Source organism: Pongo abelii, chromosome 18 (assembly GCF_028885655.2).
Source record: "Pongo abelii isolate AG06213 chromosome 18, NHGRI_mPonAbe1-v2.0_pri, whole genome shotgun sequence".
In the NCBI taxonomy this organism is placed as follows: domain Eukaryota; kingdom Metazoa; phylum Chordata; class Mammalia; order Primates; family Hominidae; genus Pongo; species Pongo abelii.
Window position 1 is genome coordinate 16,814,074 of NC_072003.2, and position 24,056 is coordinate 16,838,129.

General features: G+C 47.2%; 1 protein-coding gene across 5 annotated transcripts in view; it reads left to right on the forward strand.

Moving 5' to 3' along the window:
• Positions 1 to 23,164, forward strand: part of LITAF (lipopolysaccharide induced TNF factor) — a 39,424-nt gene extending 16,260 nt beyond the window's left edge. For all 5 annotated transcript variants that reach the window (XM_054534751.2, XM_054534749.2, XM_054534752.2 and 2 more), the window contains exons 2-4: positions 14,387 to 14,611; positions 17,451 to 17,607; positions 21,415 to 23,164. In XM_054534751.2, coding sequence (XP_054390726.1) covers positions 14,392 to 14,611; positions 17,451 to 17,607; positions 21,415 to 21,523 — 486 coding nt within the window. In that variant the 5' untranslated portion in view covers positions 14,387 to 14,391 and the 3' untranslated portion in view covers positions 21,524 to 23,164. The remainder of the gene's footprint in view (positions 1 to 14,386; positions 14,612 to 17,450; positions 17,608 to 21,414) is intronic.
• Positions 23,165 to 24,056: the final 892 nt, after the last annotated feature.

Sequence of the window (24,056 nt, forward strand, 5' to 3'; positions counted from 1 at the left end):
GCTACTACAGTCCAGCCTGGGTGACAGAGTGAGACTTGGATTCAACAACACAAAAAAAATAGCAGTGTCAGCTGGACTGTGCTCCTGGAGGCTCCCGGGGAAAATCCACTGTCTTGCCTTTCCCAGCTTCTAGAGGCCACCTGCATTTCTTAACTTATGGCTCCTTCCTCCCGCTTCAAAGCCAACAGCTTCCTTCTTCTACATTTAAACCCAACAGAGGTCTTGCTCTGTTGCCCAGGCCGGAGTGTAGTGGTGCAGCCACAGCTCACTGCAGCCTCAACCCCCTAGGCCCCACCCCACAGCCTCCTTCCACCTCAGCCTCCCAAGTAGCTGGGACGATACATGTGCGCTATCACACCCTGATAATTTTTGTAATTTTTGTAGTGATGAGGTCTCTCTATGTGGCCAGGGCTGGTCTCGAACTTCTCTACCTTTCTCTTATAAGGACCTTTGTGATTTCACTGGGCCTACCTGGTTAATCCAGAATAACCCCCTCATCTCAAGATTTTTAATCACATACACAAAGTCTCTCTTTACCACTTAAGGTCACATACTCAGAGCTTCCAGGGATTAGGCTGTGAACAATTTTGGGGAGTATTATTCTGTCGACCACACTGCGGGTAGGTGTGGGAAGGTCAGACTGTAGCGGATTTAGCCAAACAAGTGTATGTCTACCTGTGAAGCCGTGGAGGGTACTGGGTACAGAACAGGCCCCTGTGGCGGGTTGAGGTCTGTGCCTGGGTCCTCCTGCCTCTCGCAGTGAAGCCCCGGTGTGACTGTGGGAAAGTCACCCCCTCCCTGGGTTTTACTCTCCTCTGTAATGACAGCTGCGTGTTTATATAATAGTAACCTGCTTACCCAATGTTCCAGTATATTTTGCTGACTCCATTCTCACAGCAGCCCTCTGAAGTGTAAGTACTATTGTTGGCCCATTTTCCAGGTGAGGAAACCTGAGAGAAATTTGGCAACTCACCCCTGTTTGCACACCCTAGAAGTGGCAGTGTTGGGATTTGAACCAAGGAGGCTGGGTCTTAGAGTTTCTGCTCTTAAAGATTTGACCTGCCTTAAAATTCTGCCATTTTAACTTTTTTTTTTTTTTTGAGACAAAGTCTCGCTCTGTGGCCCAGGCTGGAGTGCAGCAGTACATCTCGACTCACTGCAATCTCCGCTTCCCAGGTTCAAGCAATTCTCCTGCCTCAGCCTCCCAAGTAGCTGGAATTACATTCAAGCACCACCACACCTGGCTAATTTTTATATTTTTAGTAAAGACAAGAGTTTTGCCATGTTGGCCAGGCTGGTCTTGAACTTCTGACCTCAAGTGATCCACCTGCCTCTGTCTCCCAAAGTCCTGGGATTACAGGCGTGAGCCACCACGCTCGGCCCCATTGTCTTACCTTTCTTTTAGCCCTTTTTATTTCCCTCTTCATGCCCTGCCTGTTCACCGTCATCTGTGTCTTCTCTTCACTCCGAGTAACAGTTGGGTATTCAGTTGGCCAGGCCATAGTCCACGCCATTCCTGCCATCCCTGAGCTATGAGTGACTCTGTGACTCTTGTAAATAACAGGGGGACACACAGAGGTGTTTCTGAAATTTTCATATGTTAAATTATCTTGGTTTAATCCCAGCACTTTGAGAGGCCAAGGCAAGAGGATCACTTGAGGCCAGGAGTTCGAGACCAGCCTGGGTGACATGGCAAGACCTCATCTCTACAAAAAAATTAAAAATTAGCCAGGCACTGTGGTATGTGCCTGTAATCCCAGGTACTTGGGAGGCTGAGGTGGGAGGATCACTTGGGCCCAGGAGTTTGAGCCTGTGGTGAGCTATGTAGGTGCCATTGTTCTCCAGCCTGTGCAATAGAGTGAGACTCCTTCTCAAAAAAAGAAATTTATCTTGGGCACCAGGCAGAGATGTCCAGCCTGTATTATCTCTGAGCTTAGTGGCCTCAGTTTCCCCACCAGGCCAATTCTTGATGGGATTCTGCTCGGAAGCCCCTGCGTCCTGTTCAGTTGCTCAAGGGCAGTTCTCAGTCTTGGGCACTATCCGTCCTACTCCTCCTTCCCTTTTGGGCCCTGCCTGCCTGTTGGCCATTTCACCAGAAAGGATGGGGTCAGGGAGAAAAAAGGCCCTGAGACTCCTTTGACAAGGGTGTCAGGCTGGACACAGTGGCTCACGCCTGTAATCCCAGCACTTTGGGAGGCTGAAGTGGGTGGATCACTTGAGGTCAGGAGTTTGAGACCAGCTTGGCCAATATGGTGAAACCCTGTCTGTACTAAAAATACAAAAATTAGCTGGGCTTGGTGGCGCATGCCTGTAGTCCCAGCTACTCAGGAAGCTGAGGTGAGAGAATCGCTTGAACCCGGGTGGCGGAGGTCGTGGCACTGCATTCCAGCCTGGGCAACAGAATGAGACTCTATCTCAAAAAAAAAAAAAAAAAAAAAAAAAAGACAAGGGTGTACCTTCAGTGTCACAAGCAAGCACTGAAGGTGGAGCACTTACACGGTGGCAACTCCATGTCCCCTTACTTCTCCACACCTGTTGGCTGGAACTGTTGACGTTGTGACATCTTGGGGTACCAGCAAGTTAGAGACTCAGAATCTGCTTGATACCTGTGAAGAAAGCCAGTGTCATTTCTGGGGAATGGATGGCACCTTGTCCCCATTGAACAAGTGGCTTTAGGGCTACCCCAAGGACCAGGTGATGAGTGTGGAGTGACAAGTATTTCTGAATTTGATGGGGTGGGGACATTGGGGAGCCTGCTCATGACTCAAGGTTCTGAATGGATAATACAGTGGTAAGAACTACCCTCTCTCTCTTTTTTTTTTTTTTTTTGAGACAGGGTCTTGCTCTGTTGCCCAGGCTGGGGTACAGTGGTGCAAACATGGCTCACTGCAACCTCTGCCTCCCAGGCTCAGGTGATCCTCCCCACTGAGCTTCTTAAGTAGCTGGGACTGCAGGTGCATACCACCACTCCTGGCTAATTTTTATCTTTTTTGTAGAGATGGGGTCTCATTGTGTTGCCCAGGCTGGTCTCGAATTCCTGGGCTCATGCCATCCTCCCGCTTCAGGCTTCCAAAGTGCTGGCTGGGATTACAGGTGTGAGCCACTGTGCCCTGCTGGAACTACCCTCTTTATTTTTTGAGACAGAGTCTCGCTCTGTCATCCAGGCTGGAGCACAGTGGCATGATCTCAGCTCACTGCAACCTCCGCCTCCTGGGTTGAAGCACTTCTCCTGCCTCAGCCACCCACATAGCTGGGATTACAGGGGTGCATCACTACGCCTGGCTGATTTTTGTGTATTTATTGGAGCCGGATTTCACCATGTTGTCTAGGCTGGTCTTGAACTCCTGACCTCCAGTGATCCACCCACCTCAGCCTCCCAAAATGCTGGGATTACAGGCGTGAGCCGCCGTGCCTGGCCTGGAACTACCCTCTTGACATCTTTCCATAGCTGGAACCAGAACTGGAGTGGATGCTGGCCCAAACAAGGGGTCTCTTCCGCTGAGTGATGATTCTAGCAGTGCCATAAACTTGCACCAAGGAGAAAAAAATGAACCAACCAGTCTTGAGGTTTGGAGACTGCGGCAGTTCTTCTTTCTGACTTCATTTTGTCCATGTGCACACGCCCCCACACTTCCCTTTCAACCTCTGTCCACCCATGTTTTTGTTGTTGTTGTTGTTGTTTTGTTTTGTTTTGTTTTTTTCAAGCCTGTTGCCCAGGCTGGAGTGCAGTGGCACGATCTCAGCTCACTGCAATCTCCGTCTCCTGGGCTCAAGCAATTTTCCTGCCTCAGCCTCCCGAGTAGCTAGGATTACAGGCGTGTGCCACCACGTCCGGCTAATTTTTGTACTTTTAGTAGAGACGAGGTTTTGCCATGTTGGCCAGGATGGTCTCAAACTCCTGACCTCAGGTAATCCGCCTGCCTCAGCCTCCCAAAGTGCTGGGATTACAGGCATGAGCCACTGCGCCCAGCCTGTCCACCCCTGTTTTATCCCGACTTGGTCTCCTCCTGCCTGGACATCCTAGGGTGCCCTGTTGAGAAACAATACACTGCCCCCAGGAATCCTGGAGGAAATGAAGGACTCCAGGCTCAATTCAGGGATTCCAGTTCTTGAGCATATTTGGTGATGTGCTGGCATCTGCATCGTAAATCCTCATGTTACCTTGAGCTGAACTGTGAGACCATGTATATGGAGGCTTGTCATTACATAAACATCTTCCTTTACAAACGTCGTTTTCTCAGATTCTATGTTAGGGCTATTGGAGTAAGCCCTTCCTGCTTTTTCATGTCTACTCCTAAATCTTTTTTTTTTTTTTTTTAACCCAAGGTAGAGTCTTCCTCTGTCCATGCCCCCCTCCACCAGGCTGAATTGCAGTGGCACTATTGTAGCTTACTGCAGCCTCAACCTCTTGGGCTCAAGTGATCGAGGGATCCTCCTATCTCAGCTTCCTGAGTAGCTGGGACTATAGACATGTGCCATCATGCCCAGCTAATTCGTTTGATTGTTAGTAGAGGTGGGGTCTCACTATGTTGCCCGGGCCTGTCTCGAACTTCTAAGCTCAAGCGATCCTTCTGCCTTGGCCTCCCAAAGTGTTGGGATTTCAGGCATGAGCCACCACGTCTGGCCTGCTCCCAAATCATCATGCCTTTCCAGATGGATCTTGGTGTCCTTTTTTCATACCTAGGTATTGCTTTCTACAAACTGTTGAGGTACCAGAGTGACCAACTTGTCCCAGTTTGCCTGAGACTTTCCTAGATTTAGCACCAAAAGTCCTGCATCCAGGGAAAAACCCCTCTGTCCAGGGGAGACTGGGACAGTGGGTCACCCTATGAAGCACCCATAACGTTTTGGCCCTCTTTCTAGGTGCTGGGATGCAGATTTTAGTGTCAGTTCCTGCTCTTATGGGGTCTATGACCAGATACGAAGACAGACAAGTGAAGAAAACTGCCTTATGACAAATACAGCAAACAAACATGAGTTAGTAACAGCTGACGCGTACCGAGTGCTTGTGTATTCCACGTTGCTCTGGGTCCTTTTTGCAAGTGCATTCATTTCATCCTCTCAAGAGCCTTATGAGGAAGAAACTATCAGCGTGCCCATTTTACAGATGGGAAACCTGAGGCACTAAAGTCATGCCCTGGGGCATGGGGGCGCCTGGAGGAACCCAGGGGGTCTAGCTCCAGAGTCTGTGCCCTTGACCTCTGCACCATATAGAGAGGCTCCAGGAGGAATGAATTCTCCCGGGGGCAAGCCAGAGAGGGCTTCTTGGAGGAGGTGACACGCAAGCTGGGATATGATAAGCGGAATTTGCCAGACCCATCAGGAAGGAGGCAGACGGAAGTAAGAGCATGCCCGTGATGTGTTTGGGAACATCCAAGCAAGGCAGGTGTGGCGGGAGATGCCACGAGAGACTGTGCAGTTGGTAGGGGCACCAGTGCATCCTGGGAATCTTCTCAGTCCCCACAAACCGGGAGCAGGGAGTTGCGCTAGTCAAGAGCACAATGAGGGATGTCAGAAAGACCCACGTGGCTTGATTTTAGACAAACAGGGGCCCAGGATGGACTGAACCAAGACCAGCGGCCAACTTAGAGGCTCAGTTTTAAGGCCTTGGCTTGGGATAGTAAGATTAGGGATTTCCAGCAATGTCTCCTCCCCGCCCACCCCCCCTCCCCCCGCTTTTTATTGAAGAGAAAGTCACATAAAGATAAACATTTAAAAGTGAGTAATTCAAGGCCAGGCGCGGTGGCCCATGCCTGTAATCCCAGCACTTTGGGAGGCTGAGGCAGGTGGATCACTTGAGGTTAGGAGTTCGAGCCCAGCCTGGTCAACATGGTGAAACCCTGTCTCTACTAAAAATATAAAAATCAGCTGGGTGTGGTGGCAGGCACCTATAATCCCAGCTATTAGGGAGGCTGAGGCAGGAGAATTGCTTGAGCCTGGGAGGCAGAGGTTGCAGCGAGCCAAGATTGTGCCACTGTACTCCAGCCTGAGCGACGGAGCGAGAATCTGTCTCAAAAAAAAAAAAAGATAATTCAGTGGCATTTAGTAAGTTCTGTACTCCAGCCTGGGCAACAGAGTGAGACTCTCTCTCAAAAAAAAAAAAAAAAAAAGATAATTCAGTGCATTTAGTAAGTTCATAGCATTGTGCAACCATCAACTTCCATCTGGTTCCAGAACATTTTCATCATCCCCAAAAGAACCCCATACCCATTTCCTCCCACTGCTGTACACCCATCCCTGGCCACCACTGATGTGCTTTGTATCTCTGTGAATTCACCTATTCTGGGCATTTCATCTCAGTGGAATCATTTGATCTGTAGCCTTTTGTGCTTTCGAGGTTCGTTCCAGGGCTGTCTGGGAGCCCGAATGATCAGTGATAAAACTGCTAGGCTGGCCACCCCGGGCTTCCTGAAGTCTGATCTTTTCCTTTGCATTTAGGATTCAAGGTCATACTTAGCTAGCAGGAGCGATACCATAGTCATGAACGTGGTTTTCCCAGGATGAGGCTTATCCATTGCACTCCCCTGCAATCTCCCCATTAAAAAAAAAAAAAAATTCAAGATTCGAGGCAGAACACTGTACCTTTTGACCTGCAGGTTTGATTCTGCAAACATTGAATGAACCCGTATTTTGGGCGCACAAGAAGTAAGATGACACCCAGGACCTTGTGAGCGCCTGAAGTAGCAGCTTGCACTGGCCTATTCCAGAGAATTCTGAGGCTGTTGAGGCTGAATTGTTTAGAAGCCGATCTGTTGCTGAAAGTGAGGTCCCTCGTGGAGTTTATTTCCATGTCCTGAGGATTCCAGATCAGTGCATTAATATCAGTTCAGGGCACGGATGATCGCTGGGTCTGACACTGTGGCTTCTCCCTGCGGGTTCCGGGGTTTTTGCCTCCACTTTTAACAGAACTGAGGCCGGGCGTGGTGGCTCACACCTGTAACCGTAGCATTTTGGGAGGCTGAGGCGAGTGGATCACTTGAGGTCAGGAGTTCGAGAGCAGCCTGGCCAACATGGTGAAACCCCTGTCTGTAGTAAAAATACAAAAAATTAGCTGGGTGTAGTGGCGCATGCCTGTAATCCCAGCTTCTCTGGAGGCTGAGGCAGGAGAATCGTTTGAACCTGGGAGGCAGAGGTTGCAGTGAGCTGAAATCATGCCACTGCATTCCAGCCTGGGTAACAGAGTGAGACTCTGTCTCAAACAAAAACACAAACAAAACTGAGATGGAGATGCTTTCTGGGTTGACAAGCATGCCCCCCACCCCAACCCTTTGTCTTTTGCTAAGGGCTTGAAGCAGTAAATATGCAGCTTTGGGCACCCTGCCTCCAAATTCTGAGCTCTCTCAGAATTTCATTGTTTTTCTTCCCAATATGAGAGGGCTGAGCTTTGTGACTTTCCACCCTCGGCTGATCATTAACGTTCTGTTGCCTGTTTACTAAGAAGCAGGACACTTTGAATTGCAAAGTGCCCAGTGACAAAATGAGTTGGAACCCATCATTGGCAGGTATTTTTTGCATGGCATCAAGTGTGTGGCGTGAAAGTGCACAGTAAACGCACTTTCATGTATTAGGGAGGCAGAAAGAGAGGTGATCCCTCCAGAGTTCACATGTGTTGCTTCCACTGAGGGTGTATTTTCTTTTCATGATTTTTCTGTTTTTTAAAAATTTCTGGCCAGGCGTGGTGACTCACGCCTGTAATCCCAGCACTCTGGGAGGCCAAGGTGGGCTGATCACCTGAGGTCGGGAGTTTGAGACCAGCCTGGCCAACATGGTGAAACCCTGTCTCCACTAAAAAATACAAAAATTAGCTGGGCGTGTTGGCAGGCGCCTGTCATCCCAGCTTCTCGGCAGGCTGAGGCATGAGAATTGCTTGAGCCTGGGAAGCGGGGGTTGCCGTGAGCCGAGATCACGCCACTGCGTTCCAGCCTAGGCGACAGAGTGAGACTCTGACTCAAAAAAAAAAATTAATATTATTATAATTTTTTGTGTAGAGATATGGTCTCACTCTGTCAGCCAGGCTGGAGTGCAGTGGTGTGATCACAGCTCACTGTAACCTCGAGCTCCCAGGCTCGAGCAAATCCTCCCACCTCACCTTCCTGAATAGCTGGGACTACAAGTTTGTGCAACCATGTCTGGCTAATATATATTTTTTAATTAAAAAAAAATTTTTAAAGATTATCTTTATATATGATTTTGTGACCCTACTTTTTTTTTTCTTCTTTTTGTTTTGAGACAAGGTCTTGCTCTGTCACCCAGGCTGGAGAGCAGTGGCGTGATCCTAGCTTATTGCAGTCTCGAACTCCTGGGCTCAAGTGATCCTCCTACCTTAGCCTCCAGAGCAGCCAGGACCACAGGCACCTGCCACAACGCCTGGCTAATTTTTGTACCATTTGTAGAGACATGGTCTCAATTTGTTTCCCAGACTGGTCTCAAACTCTTGGGCTCAAGTGATCTGCCCATCTCGGCTCCCAAAGTGCTGGGATTACAGACGTGATCCAACATGCCTGGGCAAGAATACCTTTCGTTGAGCAAATTGTTGAGAGTTAGAATGAGGAAAACTTTTGGCTAAAAGGGACCCCAAGATATCCCAAGTGGCATATTTATAGATGTGAAAGTGATTCCACAGCTGGGCATGTCAGATCCAAATTCTCCATGGATCAGGAATGCCTCCTTTTCCTTTTCTGTCACCACCGGTCACATTTGGCTACTTAATTTCTGGGCTCCAGTGCAGCATGGAAACGCGAGGCCCTTTGTTCAAAAAGTGTTCGAATTTCTTTTCTTTCTTCTTTTTTTTTTTTTTTTGAGATGGAGTCTCGCTCAGTCGCCCATGCTAGAGCGCAGTGACACGATCTCGGCTCACTGCAGCCTCCATCTCTCAGGTTCACAGTGTGGAGAGGCTGGGCACGGTGGCTCATGCCTATAATCCCAGCACTTTGAGAGGCTGAGGCAGGAGGATCACTTGAGCGCAGGAGTTTGTGACCATCCTGGGCAGCATAGCAAGACCCTGTCTCTAAGAAAAATTAAAAAGTTATAGCCAAGCATGGTGACACACACCTGTAGTCCCAGCTACTCCAGAGGCTGAGTCAGGAGGATTGTTTGAGTCTATGAGTTTCAGGCTGTGGTGAGCTATGATCGTGCCACTGTACTCCAGCCTGGGCAATAGAGCGAGACCCTGTTTCTCCTTTTCTTTCTCTCTTTCTCTCTCTCTTTTTTAAAAAAAGACATTGTGCAGAGTGTGTGTGTGAGTTTAGGGTGAGGGGGACTAATTGCTGTTCTAAGAGTTTCGTAGTTGGGGAGGTGATAAGGAGGGGATGGGGGGGTGATGAGGAGAGGGATGGTTGGTGGGTGGGCCTCTTATCCCAGGAGATAAGCCAAATTGAAATGAAGGCGCAAAACAAGGAAAACAAAATGGGACTAACCGTGGTGGCATTTCCTGGCCTTGGGGCCTGAGGGAGGGAAGACTGTGGAATTTATTTAGAAAACTTCCAAACCAGCGGTTATGAGTCTTTTTTACTATTCTGGCCTGTTGCTCTTGTTCTTTTCAGAATTATAAATGTGTTTGTGTGGCTGTTTGATCTCAAAGCAATGCTCAAAAGAGGCAGTGTCTCGAAATCCCGGAAGATAAGATGTGACCACATGAAAGATGGTCTCAATAAAGGGGGAGAGGCGGTGGCCAAGGCCTCAATTTCCAGAACGAGAAACTGGGGTCTACCCATGTTTTAAAGGTCATCAGAAGAAAGCTCCCGTCCTCCCATCCCCCACACCTGTAATGTTGACTCTGTAAAGATGCAGTTTCCTCACTTTGGGAGGAGATGCCGTGGTTTTTGCAGAAATTGCTCTGCTGCTGAATTCAGCCATTGCCTCTTGGAGGTTTAGGATGCCCCAGGCCTTGTTTTCCCTCAAAGCATTCCATTGGCAGTCACGACCAACCATGCTCCTTGAGGATTTCTGTACACACTGGCTTTTTCTGGTCTTGTAAGTTTTTATACGAGTCAGTTTTCACCATAAATTGTGGAGGTGGGTCTGGGGCTGTGATGGCGAGTCCTCGACGTTCAGCCCGGATGTAGGTCACTCCAGACCCCCAGGGTGCCCTGTCGTTCCCTTTGCTGGAAGTTTCAACAAGGCCAGAAGCAGATGTCAGGGTTTCCTGGGGTCATCTGGGAGGGATGTCAGCGGACTTTAGGGGCAAGCTGGGACTTCTGCATTTCTGTTCCTGTATGTCAGAGGAAACTAGCAACACTCCTCAAACCACTTTACACCGTTAGTCTCAGTGTTAAACCCGAGCCTGTTTTCACAAACACCTCCTGTGATCTCATTACACCCTCACCCTGCCCTCCTGCTTCTGGTGGCCTTCTCTACTTTGCTTCTTGCTCCTCTTACAGACCTTCTGTCTCATCTGTCTTTTCTGGGGTTGGGCCTTTCCGCTTCTCTGTGACCTTCTGTGACTCCGATGGCTCATAGCTTTGCTGTGTATTAGGAGCAGAAAGCAAGCTTCATTATATCATTTACAATTTTTTAGTAGCTACATTTTTTTTTTTTTTGAGATGGAATCTCACTCTGTGGCCCAGGCTGGAGTGCAGTGGCGTGATCTCAGCTCGCTGCAACCTCTGCCTCCTGGGTTAAGCACTGGGATTACAGGCGCACGCTACCATACCTGGCTAATTTTTGTATTTTTAGTAGAGATGGGGTTTCACCATGTTGGCCAGGCTGGTCTCGAACTCCTTACCTCAAATGATCCACCCGTCTCAGCCTCCCAAAGTGCTGGGATTACAGGCATGAGCCACCGTGCCTGGCCACCACATTTTATTTATTTATTTATTGATTTTTGAGACAGAGTCTCACTCTGTTGCCCAGGCTAGAGTGCAATGGCACAATCTCAGCTCCCTGCAACCTCCACCTCCCGCGTTCAAGTGATTATCCTGTCTCAGCCTCCTGAGTAACTGGGATTACAGGCGCCGAATACCACACCTGGCTAATTTTTGTATTTTTAGTAGAGACGGGGTTTCACCGTGTTGGCCAGGCTGGTCTCAAACTCCTGACCTCAGGCGATCCGCCTGCCTTGGCCTCCCAAAGTACTGGGATTATAGTCGTGAGCCACCATGTCTGGCCTCTTTTTTATTTATTTTGTTTTTATTTATTTATTTTTGAGACAGTCTCGCCGAAGCTGGAGTGCAGTGGCGCAGTCATGGCTTACTTGAACTCCTGGGTTTAAGTGATTCTCCCACCTCAGCCTCCCAATAGCTGGGACCACAGGGGTGCACCACCATGTCTGGCTAATTCTTAATTTTTTTGTAAAGACAGTGTCTCCCTATGTTGCTCAGGCTGATCTAGAATGCCTGGGCTCAAGCCATCCTCCTGCCTCAGCCTCTCAAAGTGCTGGGATGACAGGTGTAAGCCACCATACCCGGCCTAGTGGCCACATTTTGAAAGGTACAAAGAAACAGGTGAAATTAACAATACATTTTACTTAACTTCATATATCTAAGCTGTGGTCGTTTTAATATATCAATATAAGAAATTATTAATGAGATATTTTACGTTCATTTTTTCCTACTAAGTTTTGAAATTCAGGGTGTATTTTTACATTGACATTCTATCCCAAATTGAATGCTAAATTTTTATCAAAAAACATTTTGATCTATATTCAGTGTTCATCAAATTTACCATTGAAAAAGTGATTCACATACTCAAGTTGTCCCAGACTTACGTGAAAGCTTCCCAATAATTGAATTGTTAGTTTTCACATTTAAATTGCTTAAACTTAAATACAAGTAAAAATTCATTGGCAAGTAAAAAGATGAAAAAAAGCTAAAAAAAAAAAAAAAATTCAGTTCTTCACTCACACTAACTAATTTCTTTTTTTCTTTTAGAGATAGAGTGTTGCTCTGTCGCCCAGGCTAGAGTGCAGTGGCATGATCATGGCTCACTGTAGCCTCCACCTCCTAGGCTCAAGTGATCCTCCTACCTCAGCCTCCTGGGTAGCTGGGACCACAAGTGTGCACCACCATGCCTGGCTAATTTTTTTAATTTTTAAAATTTTGTAGAGACAGGGTCTCACTATGTTGTCTAGGCTGGTCTTGAACTCCTGGGCTCAAGTAATCCAATTGCCTTGACCTCCCAAAGTGCTGGGATTGCCGTCATGAGCCCCTGTGCCTGGCCAGAAGCCACATTTTAGATGTCCAACAGCCTTACGTGACTGGTGGCTGCTATATTGGGCAGCAGATACAGAGCATTTCCATCATCACAGAAGGTTCTGTTAGACAGCACTCTGATAGAATGAAGTCTTGAACATGTGTTCTCCAAGGGACTTTCAAAGTTTTCTAGAATGCAGCCCCAACCTGTCTTTACTTACTGACTTTCTTTTTATCATGTTCATTCCCCCACCTCTATTCCACTTTGTTTTGTTTGTTTGTCTTTGAGACAGAGTCTCGCTCTGTTGCCCAGGCTGGAGTGCAGTGGCGCGATCATGGCTCACTGTGGCCTCAACCTCCCAGGATTAAGCAATCCTCCTGCCTCAGCCTCCTAAGTAGCTGGGATTACAGGTGTGTGCCACTACATCTGGCTACTTTTTTTTCATTGTAGAGACAGGGTCTCACTATGTTGCCCAGGCCGGTCGTGAATTCCTGGGCTCAAGTGATCCTCCTGCCTCAACCTCCCAAAGTACTGGGATTACAGGCATGAGCCACTGCACCCAGCCCTTTTGTTTTGTTTTATTTTGGAGATGGGAGTCTCACCATGTTGCCCAGGTTAGTCTTGAGATCCTGGGCTCAGGCTATCCTGCCACCTCGGCTCCACAGAGTGCTGGGACTACAGGTGTGAGCCACCGCATCTGGTCTCTGTTTCCACTTTGAGGTGAATACCCTTTCTTTGGTTCCTCCAGAGAAGTCTCCTCTTTGGGGCTTGGTTTAGAGGCAGGGCTTCCGAGAAGGACTCTACCCTTCTCCCTGCAGTGGGATTAATTGCTGCCTTGGCTTCCCACGAGTTCTAGAAAATGAGGCAGACAGTGTCGGGAGAGGGGAGCGGTGGCTGTGGCTCGCTGCCCCGGAGCCTCGTTTCCCATTTCTCCCGAGACAGGTTTGAATGGCTCTTCTAAGGCAGCCTGAACCCTGCCCAGTTAGAAAAACAGCCACACAAAGAACAGCACTGTGTCTGCTTCCAGCTGCCCCATGGCTGCTGGATCATGGAACATCAGACAGGAGCACACTCTGGGTGCAGGGTGTAATTCTAGGCGAGCAGCAGCTCTGCCAGGGCTGGAGGGAAATCCTTTCTTTGCCCTCACAAAAGAAAATGTGTGCCTGGCTCCTCTGGTGCTCATTTTTCAAAATGAGAACTGAAGTCTATGTGTATTTCCTTCTTAAAAAGCTATAACACACAGGCTGGGCACGGTGGCTCATGCCTTTAATCCCAGCACATTGGGAAGCCAAGGCGGGAGGTTCACTTGCCCCCAGGAGTACAAGACCAGCCTAGACAGCAAAGTGAGACCCCCATCTCTACAAAAAATGAAAACATTAGCCGGGCGTGGGGGCACATGCCTGTAGTCCCAGCTACCTGGGAGGCTGAGGCAGGAAGATCACCTGGGCCTGGGTGGTGGAGGCTGCAGTGAGCTGAGATCGCACCACTGCAGTCTAGCCTGGGTGACAGATCTTGTCTCAAAAAAATAAAACAAAACAAAAAACAAAACTATAACACACATACAAAAAAGTATATACGTTTTAATTGTACAACTCAGATTTTTACAGACTGAACATACCTCTGTAACCAGCCCCCAGGTGAAGAAAGAGAACAGGACCCGCCCCCTGCAAAGGCCCCCTCATACCCCTTTCCAGATTCTTCTTCCTCTCCCAAGAGTAACCGCTCCATGGATTCATTTTGCCTATTTCTGACCTTTATTTAAATAGCATCATACAGTGTGCATTTTGTGGCATCTGGCCCCTTTGCTATTTGTGATAATTTGTGGTTGGTTTTTGAATGCCTTTATCTTTTCCGTTACCTGAAACAGTTAGTGAAAACCACAGTGGCTTAAAAACCAAAAAACCAAAAAACAAAAAACAAACAAAAAAAAACCGAAGAAGAAACACCAGATATGGAAGGTACATAGGTCATTGTCCGGTAATGGTTTATGATGTGAAGAAGAAATGACTCGTATTTGGTTGATGTTTCCACTTTGGATTTTCCAGGTTTTGGTGATTTTTGGTAGTAATTATTTACTTTTTGATTAATTCTGGGGTCTTGAAGGGACATTAACCCTCTTCCTAGCTTTTGCACAAAGCTGGATGGAAGTCATTTTCTCAGAATTTCTGTTTGCCAGAAAGAAAATTGAAGCCTGAGGTAAAAAAGAGAGGGAGAGATAACTGAATTTCTTATCTGGTATGTTCTGTTTCTGTTTTAGGTAAAATGTCGGTTCCAGGACCTTACCAGGCGGCCACCGGGCCTTCCTCAGCAGCATCCGCACCTCCATCCTATGAAGAGACAGTGGCTGTTAACAGTTATTACCCCACACCTCCAGCTCCCATGCCTGGGCCAACTACGGGGCTTGTGACAGGGCCTGATGGGAAGGGCATGAATCCTCCTTCGTATTATACCCAGCCAGCGCCCATCCCCAATAACAATCCAAGTACGTGTGGCCTCGCAGGCCCCCCTTACCATTTCCTTGGCCCTCCACACTGGGAATCAGGAGAGTGACCAAAGTGACTCTACCAAAGAGTCTAAGTAAAGTGCCAGTACGTTCCAGTTTTACCCCCTTACCTTGAAATTCCACACACGGTCTTTTAGATTCCATGTTGGTGAGGCTCACAGCTTTTCCATAATAAAGTATGGTTTAGGATCTTTCCCATGATCATCATATATGAATCTTTTGGCACATCTCATGGAGGCACAACCAACTTTCTTCTGAGAATGGGAGTTTGTGTCTTAAGGGCCCGCACCCTTCCTCCTGAGGGCTGATGCAGAACTTCTGCCCTGAGGCCAGGGCCGAGGTAGGAAGAGGGAGAAGAAGAAACCATCCTGAGCAATGTGTGATTGTGTTTTCATACCAGCTCACCCTCAATGCAAGTTGCTCTTCTGCTTTTGAGCAACTAGATGGTCCCTGTCCTTTGGTGCTTCCTTCCGCCCGAGGGTGACCTGGTATGTCACTGCTTCAGTATCACAGGTAGTTCTGAAAGAAATCTTTAGCTCAGAGAGGGGGCCCGTGAATCAGACTGCCTGGGTTCACATAACCTCCTTGTGCCTCAGCTTCCCCATTTGTAAAATAGGTTTCATCAAGTACCTATTTACAAATATCAGTGAGTTGTTAACATGAGAGGAAGTACTGTGTGCCAAATACAGAGTACTCATTTGATAAAAGTGAACTCTTATTGTTGTGTTCAAGTTATTTTGAGCTGGAAGAGGATGAGATAATGACTTTAGATTCTTAGAGCATCCTGTGATCAATAAATAGTTTCTTCTTCTTCTTTGGTTTTTTTTTTTTTTTTTTTTTTTGAGACAGGGTCTCACCGTGTTGCCCAGGCTGGAGTGCAGTGGTGCAGTCATGGCTCGCTACAGCCTGAACCTCCTGGGCTCAAGTGATCCTACCACCTCAGTCTCTGGAATAGCTGAGACTATAGGCATCCACCACCTCACCTGGCTAATTTTTAAATTTTTGTAGAAATGCAGTCTCACTATTTTTCCAGGCTGATCTTTAACTCCTGAGCTCAAACGATCTTCCCACCTCCCTTGGTCTCCCAAAGTGTTAGAATTACCAGCATAAGTCACAGAGCCTGGCCCAAATAACTTATTCTTGAACCCCAAAAACACTTAATAAAATGTATGAACTGGGTATGGTGGCTTGCGCCTGTAATCCTAGCTACTGAGGAGGCTGAGGCAGGAGGATCACCTGAGGCCAGGAGTTCCAAACCAGCCTGAGTGACATAGTGAGATATTGTCTCTATGGAAATAAAATTAGCCGAGTGTGATGGCTTGCACCTGTAGTCCCAGCTACTTGGGAGGCTGAGGTGGGAGGATTGCTTAAGCCCAAGAGGTTGAGGCTGCAGTGAGCTATGATTGTACCCCTGTGCACCAGCCTGGGCAACACAAGACCCTGTCCCCCCTGCCAAAAAAAAATTACACATAAGTGCTAAAGTATGATTCAATACTACTTTTCTGGAAGGAGGGTCTTTCTATGAGTATTACTAAGTTCAGTTAACTCTAGGCAGTAATTTTCCCCTAATTCATTTGTTATATAAATGGCATTCTAACAACGTAAAAAGGAACAGAAGGAAGTTGCTTTGACAGAAATATGAGCTTAACAACTGAAGTGCTTGATGATTTTCATCACCCCGGATTCTCTCTTTTTTTTTTCTTTTTTTCTTTTTTTTTTTTGAGGTAGAGTCTTGTTCTGTTGCCCAAGCTGGAGTGCAGTGGCATGATCTTGGCTCACTGCAACCTTTGCCTCCCGAGTTCAAGCGATTCTCCTGCCTCAGCCTCCCAAGTAGCTGGGACTACAGGCACGCGCCACCATGCCCGGCTAATTTTTGTCTTTTGAAACAGGTTTCACCATGTTGGCCAGGCTGGTCTTGAACTCCTGACCTCTGGTGATCCACCCACCTCAGCCTCCCAAAGCCAAGGGATTTGCTGGGATTACAGATGTGAGCCACCGTGCCCGGCCTGGATTCTTTTCTGATTCTTGCGAATGTTCAAACATGTTTTCACATAGCTTTTTCTTCCTAGCATTATTTTATATTTTCATTTCTTGTATCAACACAGTTCACGAGCTTGTTGTCTCACAGAGTTGGCCTGCGTTTCCTGGCTTGGTAAACTCTACCCTTATCATTGGCTGTCAGAGTTTATCAAAGGGTCTGTGTAAAGAGAGTGGATTGTTTATCAAGAGCTGCTGGGCACAGTGTGAGGCTGCTTAAAATTTGTTTATTTGTTTTTGGGACTGAGCGTTGCTCTGTTGTCCAGGCTGGAGAGCAGTGGCGCAATCATAATTCACTGCATCCTCAATCTCTCACACTCAAGTGATCCTCCCACCTCAGCCTCCTGAGTAGCTGGGTCTACAGGCATGTACCACCACGCTGGGCTAATTTTTATAGTTTTTTGTAGAGATGAGGTCTTGTCATGTTGCCTAGGCTGATCTCAAACTCCTAGGCTCAAGCAATCCTCCCACCTCGGCCTCCCAAAGTGTTGGGATCAGAGGCATGAGCTACCGCGCCCAGTCCTCCTTTCTTTTTGAGGCTGAATCATATTCTGGTGGATGGATAAACTTTGCTGTGTTAATTTATTGGTCCATCAATGGACACATGTGTTACTTCCCCTTTTGGCTCTCATAGATAGCCAAACGATGAACGCGTGCTATGAACATGGATGTACAAATATAATATTTGCTCGCATCCCTGCGTTCCTCTCTTTGTCCTGTAGTGAATGCTATTGGCCTTGTTTCCTGAGCAGCCTGTGTTTGTCCCTCTCCCTTTCATCAGTTACCGTGCAGACGGTCTATGTGCAGCACCCCATCACCTTTTTGGACCGCCCTGTCCAAATGTGTTGTCCTTCCTGCAACAAGATGATCGTGAGCCAGCTGTCCTATAACGCTGGTGCCCTGACCTGGCTGTCCTGCGGGAGCCTGTGCCTGCTGGGGTGAGTCTACCTCCCACTTGGCCCCAAGCCCTCCTGCCCTTCTCTCTGGGTGCTGGCAGGGGTGGGTTCGCAACTGCACCATGCTTGACATTCAGGGCCAGACGTTTGTGTTGTTTTTTTTTGAGATGGAATCTGGTTCTGTCGCCCAGGCTGGAGTACAGTGGGGCGATCTCGGCTCACTGTAATCCCCACTGCTCAGGTTCAAACGATTCTCCTGCCTCAGCGTCCTGTGTAGCTGGGATTATAGGGGTGCACAACCACGCCCAGCTTATTTTTAGTAGAGTTGGCGTTTCACCATCTTGGCCAGGCTGGTCTCAAACTCCTGACCTCAGGTGATCTGCCCGCCTCGGCCTCCCAAACTGCTGGGATTACAGGTGTGAGCCACTGTGCCTGGCCTAAGACATTTCTTTCTTTTTTTGTGATGGATTCTCACTCTGTTGCCCAGGCTGGAGTGCAGTAGCACGATCCTGGCTCACTGCAACCTCCACCTCCCAGGTTCAAGCTATTCTCCTGCCTGAGCCTCCTGAGTAGCTGGGATTACAGGTGTGCACCGCCAGGCCCGGCTAATATTTTGTACTTTTAGTAGAGATAGGGTCTCACCATGTTGGCCAGGCTGGTCTCGAACTCCTGACCTCAGGTGGCCCGCCCGCCTCAGCCTCCCAAAGTGCTGGGATTACAGGCCTGGGCCATCATGCCTGGCCCAAGACATTTCTTTATTGTAGGAGGTGTCCTGTGCATTGTAGGATATTGAATAGCATCCCTGGCCCCCACCCGCTTGATGCTAGGAGCACCACACTCCCCAGTGTTCTGAACAAAAATGCCCCCTGGGAGGCCAAGTCATCCCTGCTGGTCTAAAGCTTATCAGTCCCCAGAAATTGGTCTTCCGTCTTTTCTTCTTGCTTATCTGCTGAAACCACGCCCTGTGTGTAGGGACAAGCTTCACAGCTGCTTCCAGCTGTGTACAGGGCAATACCCTTAGGGATTCCTTTTTCTTCTAGAATTTCATGACCTAAATAATAATGTTTTTCTCGAGCCCGAGGGAAGCTTTAAACAATCTGTACATTAAAATTCTTCGTAGGAATCGCTTCAAAACTTCTTATCTTTTTATGACCCGAAGTATTTTTCCCATTACTCATGCAGGGAAATTATATAAATATTTATGTCTGCACCAAGGGTATTATGTTTAAAGAGATAATAGTTTCTGTTCTGGGAGAAAAATCTGAGGAAACACAATCAATTTTTTGTTTCCCACCAAGCAGGTAAAAGTAGCTTCCTTATTCCTGGCCACGTGAGCCACTCAGAAAACCCCAAGGGGCTCCATTCTTTTCCTTGAAGGAAACAATGTTTGCGAGTTTCAGGAGCCTCATGCAACCGGCACATTCCTCTACATTGTCCTTTGGTGACTTGAGGTTGAGAAGGAACAATATTTCTCTTCCTAAGTTCAATAAGAGGCTCAGAGTCCCGGAGAGTTTAGTTAACTTCCTTGAGGTCATGTGTTAAATAAGGAGGGAAGGAGACAAAACAGCTTTCTGGGCACCTGATTCCCCCTCTTGCCCATAGGACTCTGCTGTTGTCTTCATTCCGTGGGCAGAAAATGCTTAAAAAAAAAAAAAAAGTCCATTGCCTCTGGATATTTGTATTAAAACAAATTTTTATCTTTGAAATCGGGGAAAGACGGAATAGAAACTTACTTGTTTTGTTTTGTTTGAGACTGAGTCTTGCTCTATTGTCCAGGCAGGAGCGCAGTGGTACGATCGTAGCTCTCTGCAGCTTTGATCTCCTGGGCTCCTGCAATGCTCCCAGCTCAACCTCCTGAGTACCTGGGACCACAGGTGTGTGCCACCATACCTAGCTAATTTTAAAATTTTTTTTTTTTTGTGGAAGCAGAGATTTTACTCTGTTGCCCAGGCTGGTCTTGAACTCCTGGACTCAAGCAGTCCTCCTGCCTTGACCTCCCAAAGTGCTGGGATTATAGAGGAATAGAAACTTACATTGAGAATCGGCCTATGCCAGTCTGGCTTTAGAAATTGAGGCAACCTTTCTTTTCCTCCCTTTGTTCCTTCCTTAAACATGGTAGAGTGGGTTCAAATCCTGCTTCTCACTAGCTATGTGGCCATGGGCAAGTGACTTTACCTCTCTGTGCTTCAGTTTCCCCATCTATAGATGGGGGTACGGGGCAATAACACCCACCTCAGGGGCTGCTGTGGATAAAATATGTGTGTATGCTGCCTGGAGCCGCGCCTGTACCTATAAGCCGTAGGTTAAGATTCCTGCTGAATGGACTGACTGCCCTTATTTGAGCTCTGGAAAGCTTAGGCAATAGGAGGAAATTTCTTTCATGAGATAATTTCCTCATCAGAATATTTCCAAATTCTGCTTTATGTAAACTAGCGTCTTTCTGTAAAAGGTTGAGTTTTAACTCCGTTTTTGGCAAACATTGGTTGTCAGGCTGTCTGAGATTCCTGCCTGTGTGTGCCAATGGTGGATTATGTAGGTTAAGAGGCGTTATTTGGGGAACTCTACTTGGTTGCTGTAAGAAGCAGCCTGTCTATATGGAAAAGAGATCAGTAAGACGGGGGTTGGCAAAACAACCCTGGAGCCAGGCGCCTGTTTTAAGTTTTACGGGAACACAGCCACGCCTGTTGGTTTTTGGATTCTCTGTGGCTGTCTTCTCATTCCTAGGGCAGAGTTGAGCAGCGGCAACAGAGACTCGATGGCTCATCAGGATGAAAGTATGTGGCCGGGTGTGTGGTGGCTTCCACCTGTAATCCCAGCACTTTGGGAGGCGGAGGTGGAAGGATCACTTGAGGTCAGCAGTTCAAGACCAGCCTGTGCAACATAGCAAGACCCCATCTCTACAAAAACAAACAAAACACAGCAACAAAAAGACTAAAAGATCTACTATCTGTCCCTTTGCAAAAAAAGTTCACCAAGCCCATCTAACACTTTGAAAGACTCCCAAATGACCCCAGATTTGAAAATAATGCTCGAAGGGGCTCTGTCCGTAGGAGGAGCCTTAGTATTGGCTGGCATGTTAATTTCCTAGGGGTGTCATCACAAATTACAACACACCTAGTGTTTAAAACAACAGATATTAACTCTCACAATTCTGGAGGCCAGAAGTGCAAAATCAAAATGTCAGCAGGGGCCGGGTGTGGTGGCTCTCACCTGTAATCCCAGCACTTGGGGAGGCCAAGGCAGGTGGATCACTTGAGGTCAGGAGTTTGAGACCAGCCTGGCCAACACGGTGAAACCCCATCTCTCCTAAAAATACAAAAATTAGCTGGGCCTGGTGGCATGCACCTGCAATCCCAGCTACTCAGGAGGCTGAGGCAGGAGAATTGCTTGAACCCAGGAGGAGGGAGAACTGCTTGAACCCTGGGCGACAGAGTGAGACTCCATCTCAAAAAAAAACAAAAACAAAAAACAAACCAAAGACTAAAATGTCAGCAGGGCTCAGCAGGGCCACGCTCCCTCCTAAGGCTTTAGGGTGAATCATTTTTTGCCTTCTCCAGCTTCTGGTAGCTGCAGGTGTTCCTTGGCTTATGGCCTCATCACTCCAGCCTCTGCCTCTGTCTTCACATACCCTTCTGCCCACTCTGTATCTCTGTGTGTCTTCTCCTCTTCTTCTGAGGTCATTGGGTTTTAGGGGTCCACCTGGATAATCCAAGATGATCCCATCTCAAAATTCCTAATTATACTGGCAAAGACCCTTTTTACAAAGAAGGACATGAACATGTTTTTGGCAGCCAGTGTCCATCCTGTTGTGGTCAGTAATGTGCTCCGTGTGTCTCTCTCTCCTTCCAGGTGCATAGCGGGCTGCTGCTTCATCCCCTTCTGCGTGGATGCCCTGCAGGACGTGGACCATTACTGTCCCAACTGCAGAGCTCTCCTGGGCACCTACAAGCGTTTGTAGGACTCAGCCAGACGTGGAGGGAGCCGGGTGCCGCAGGAAGTCCTTTCCACCTCTCATCCAGCTTCACGCCTGGTGGAGGTTCTGCCCTGGTGGTCTCACCTCTCCAGGGGGCCCACCTTCATGTCTTCTTTTGGGGGGAATACGTCGCTAAACTAACAAATCTCCAAACCCCAGAAATTGCTGCTTGGAGTCGTGCATAGGACTTGCAAAGACATTCCCCTTGAGTGTCAGTTCCACGGTTTCCTGCCTCCCTGTGACCCTGAGTCCTGCCATCTAACTGTGATCATTGCCCTATCCGAATATCTTCCTGTGATCTGCCATCAGTGGCTCTTTTTTCCTGCTCCGTGGGCCTTTCTGGTGGCAGTCTCAAACTGAGAAGCCACAGTTGCCTTATTTTTGTGGTTGTTCTGCCCAGAGCTCGGCTGAACCAGCCTTTAGTGCCTACCATTATCTGATCCGTCTCTTTCCGTCCCTTATGACAAAGATCTTGCCTTACAGACTTTACAGGCTTGGCTTTGAGATTCTGTAACTGCAGACTTCATTAGCACACAGATTCACTTTAATTTCTTAATTTTTTTTTTTAAGTACAAAGAGGGGCTATTAACACCCAGTACAGACATATCCACGAGGTCATAAATGCATGCTAGAAAAATAGGGCTGGATCTTATCACTGCCCTGTCTCCCCTTGTTTCTCTGTGCCCGATCTTCAGTGCCCCTTTCCATACAGGGATTTTTTTCTCATAGACTAATTATATGAACAGTTTTTATGACTTCCTTTTGGTCTGAAATACTTTTGAACAGAATTTCTTTTTTTTTTTTTTTTTAAACAGAGGTGAGGTCTTACTATGTTGCCCAGGCTGGTCTTGAACTCCTGGGCTCAAGCAATCCTTCTGCCTTGGCCTCCCGAAGTGCTGGGATTGCAGGCATGAGCTACCGTGCTGGGCCTGAACATAATTTCAAGAGGAGGATTTATAAAACCATTTTCTGTAATCATATGATTGGTGTCATTTTTCCATTTGCCAATGTAGTCTCACTTAAAAAAAAAGGAAGAAAAAGAAATGGATAATTTCATCTACTGCCTTTACTTGGGGTTGATGTGGTTCTTAAACACCTTCATCATGGAACTCTCAAAGTGGGGTCCGTTTTGGGTTCCTGGTGGTGGGTTTTGAAAGATAAGGGAAAGCACATTTTGAGCATGTCTGGGTACCATGGTGCAGATGCTTGGGAACCAGAACTGTTTCAGAGGAATCTAAAGTCTGATTTTAGTTTTCAGAGACACGGCTTGTTGTAAAACATGAGAAGACCTGATTTCTAGGACTCAGGCAGCAAGCCAGGATTCTAGGTTGGCTGCTGTGTCATCTTTGAAGTCAAGACAAAGCTGGGCTCGACCTTCAAGAGTCCTCGTTTTGATAATAATTCAGCATAGGGAACTCATGTGAATATTACTATGTAGAAATAAAACCTACACCTTGAGCGAACGTCTGTATATTGGTTGAAAACGATAGTGGTAACCATTGATCCCCCTTCATTTGATGTTTGGAAAATTCCAGTAATTATCATTTTTGCAACGAATATGGATACCACATAGTACTTTGGTGTTACCTGCTTTTGAGAAATAAAGTCTTTGGTTCACCCGGTGAACTATTTATGAGTTCTTTTGGTGTGATGAAAGGGCTCATGTTGCATTTCCAGCCATTGCTACAAAGAACCTTTATTTGCTCAGTAATGGTAGAAAATCCTTCCCGATTAAAAACTTCAGACTTGCTGAATATCCTGCGATGTCAAGATGACCGATGTTGAGTTGGGTGGATTTGCTAACGAGTCAGATTTGAACATGAGGCTATTGGAACCCAATAGGCGTCATTGATGGCGGCGAGCCACAGCTTTCAAGTTTTAATAAAATGCACAGAAGAGAACTGTCCCCATTCATTCTCTGAACAAAACATGCTTTGTGAGATGCTAAAAGGAGAGTATTGTAACATGTCAGGAATATGGATGCCGCCTTCCCCCATCCTTTGCTACCTGATGATACAGCTTCATTTTGCTAGATGCAAGGAAATAATGTCATCTTGGTGTGGCTTACATTGTCATTTAAACCCTAAATTACAGTCTTGAAAAATTGCTGCTTTCCAGATCTTGATTGTGTAGTTTCGGGGCCATGCATATTTAGCAGTTTGGCTCAGATGGTGGCATATACATGATCTCAAGCTATTATTAATTACATATGCAAAGTCTTCAAAACAAGAGCCTATTTCAGGATCGTAAAAACATGTATTACGCGGAACTTTCATGTCAGATGCCTGGAGTACGAAGCGTTCATTGGACATTCCATTTTACTGTTCGAAGTATGGACTTACATATCAAATTAAAAGGCTCTTTTGTTCTGCCACTGTTTGGTGGGGACTTGAGAGTCTCTTGCAAACACTGGTTCACATTCAATTAATGAAAGGGCTTTATACCTACCTACTTGGACTGCAAAGAGGAATTTTACCAATCTGAAACCAAAAGTGGCTATATATCTTATATTCTGTTA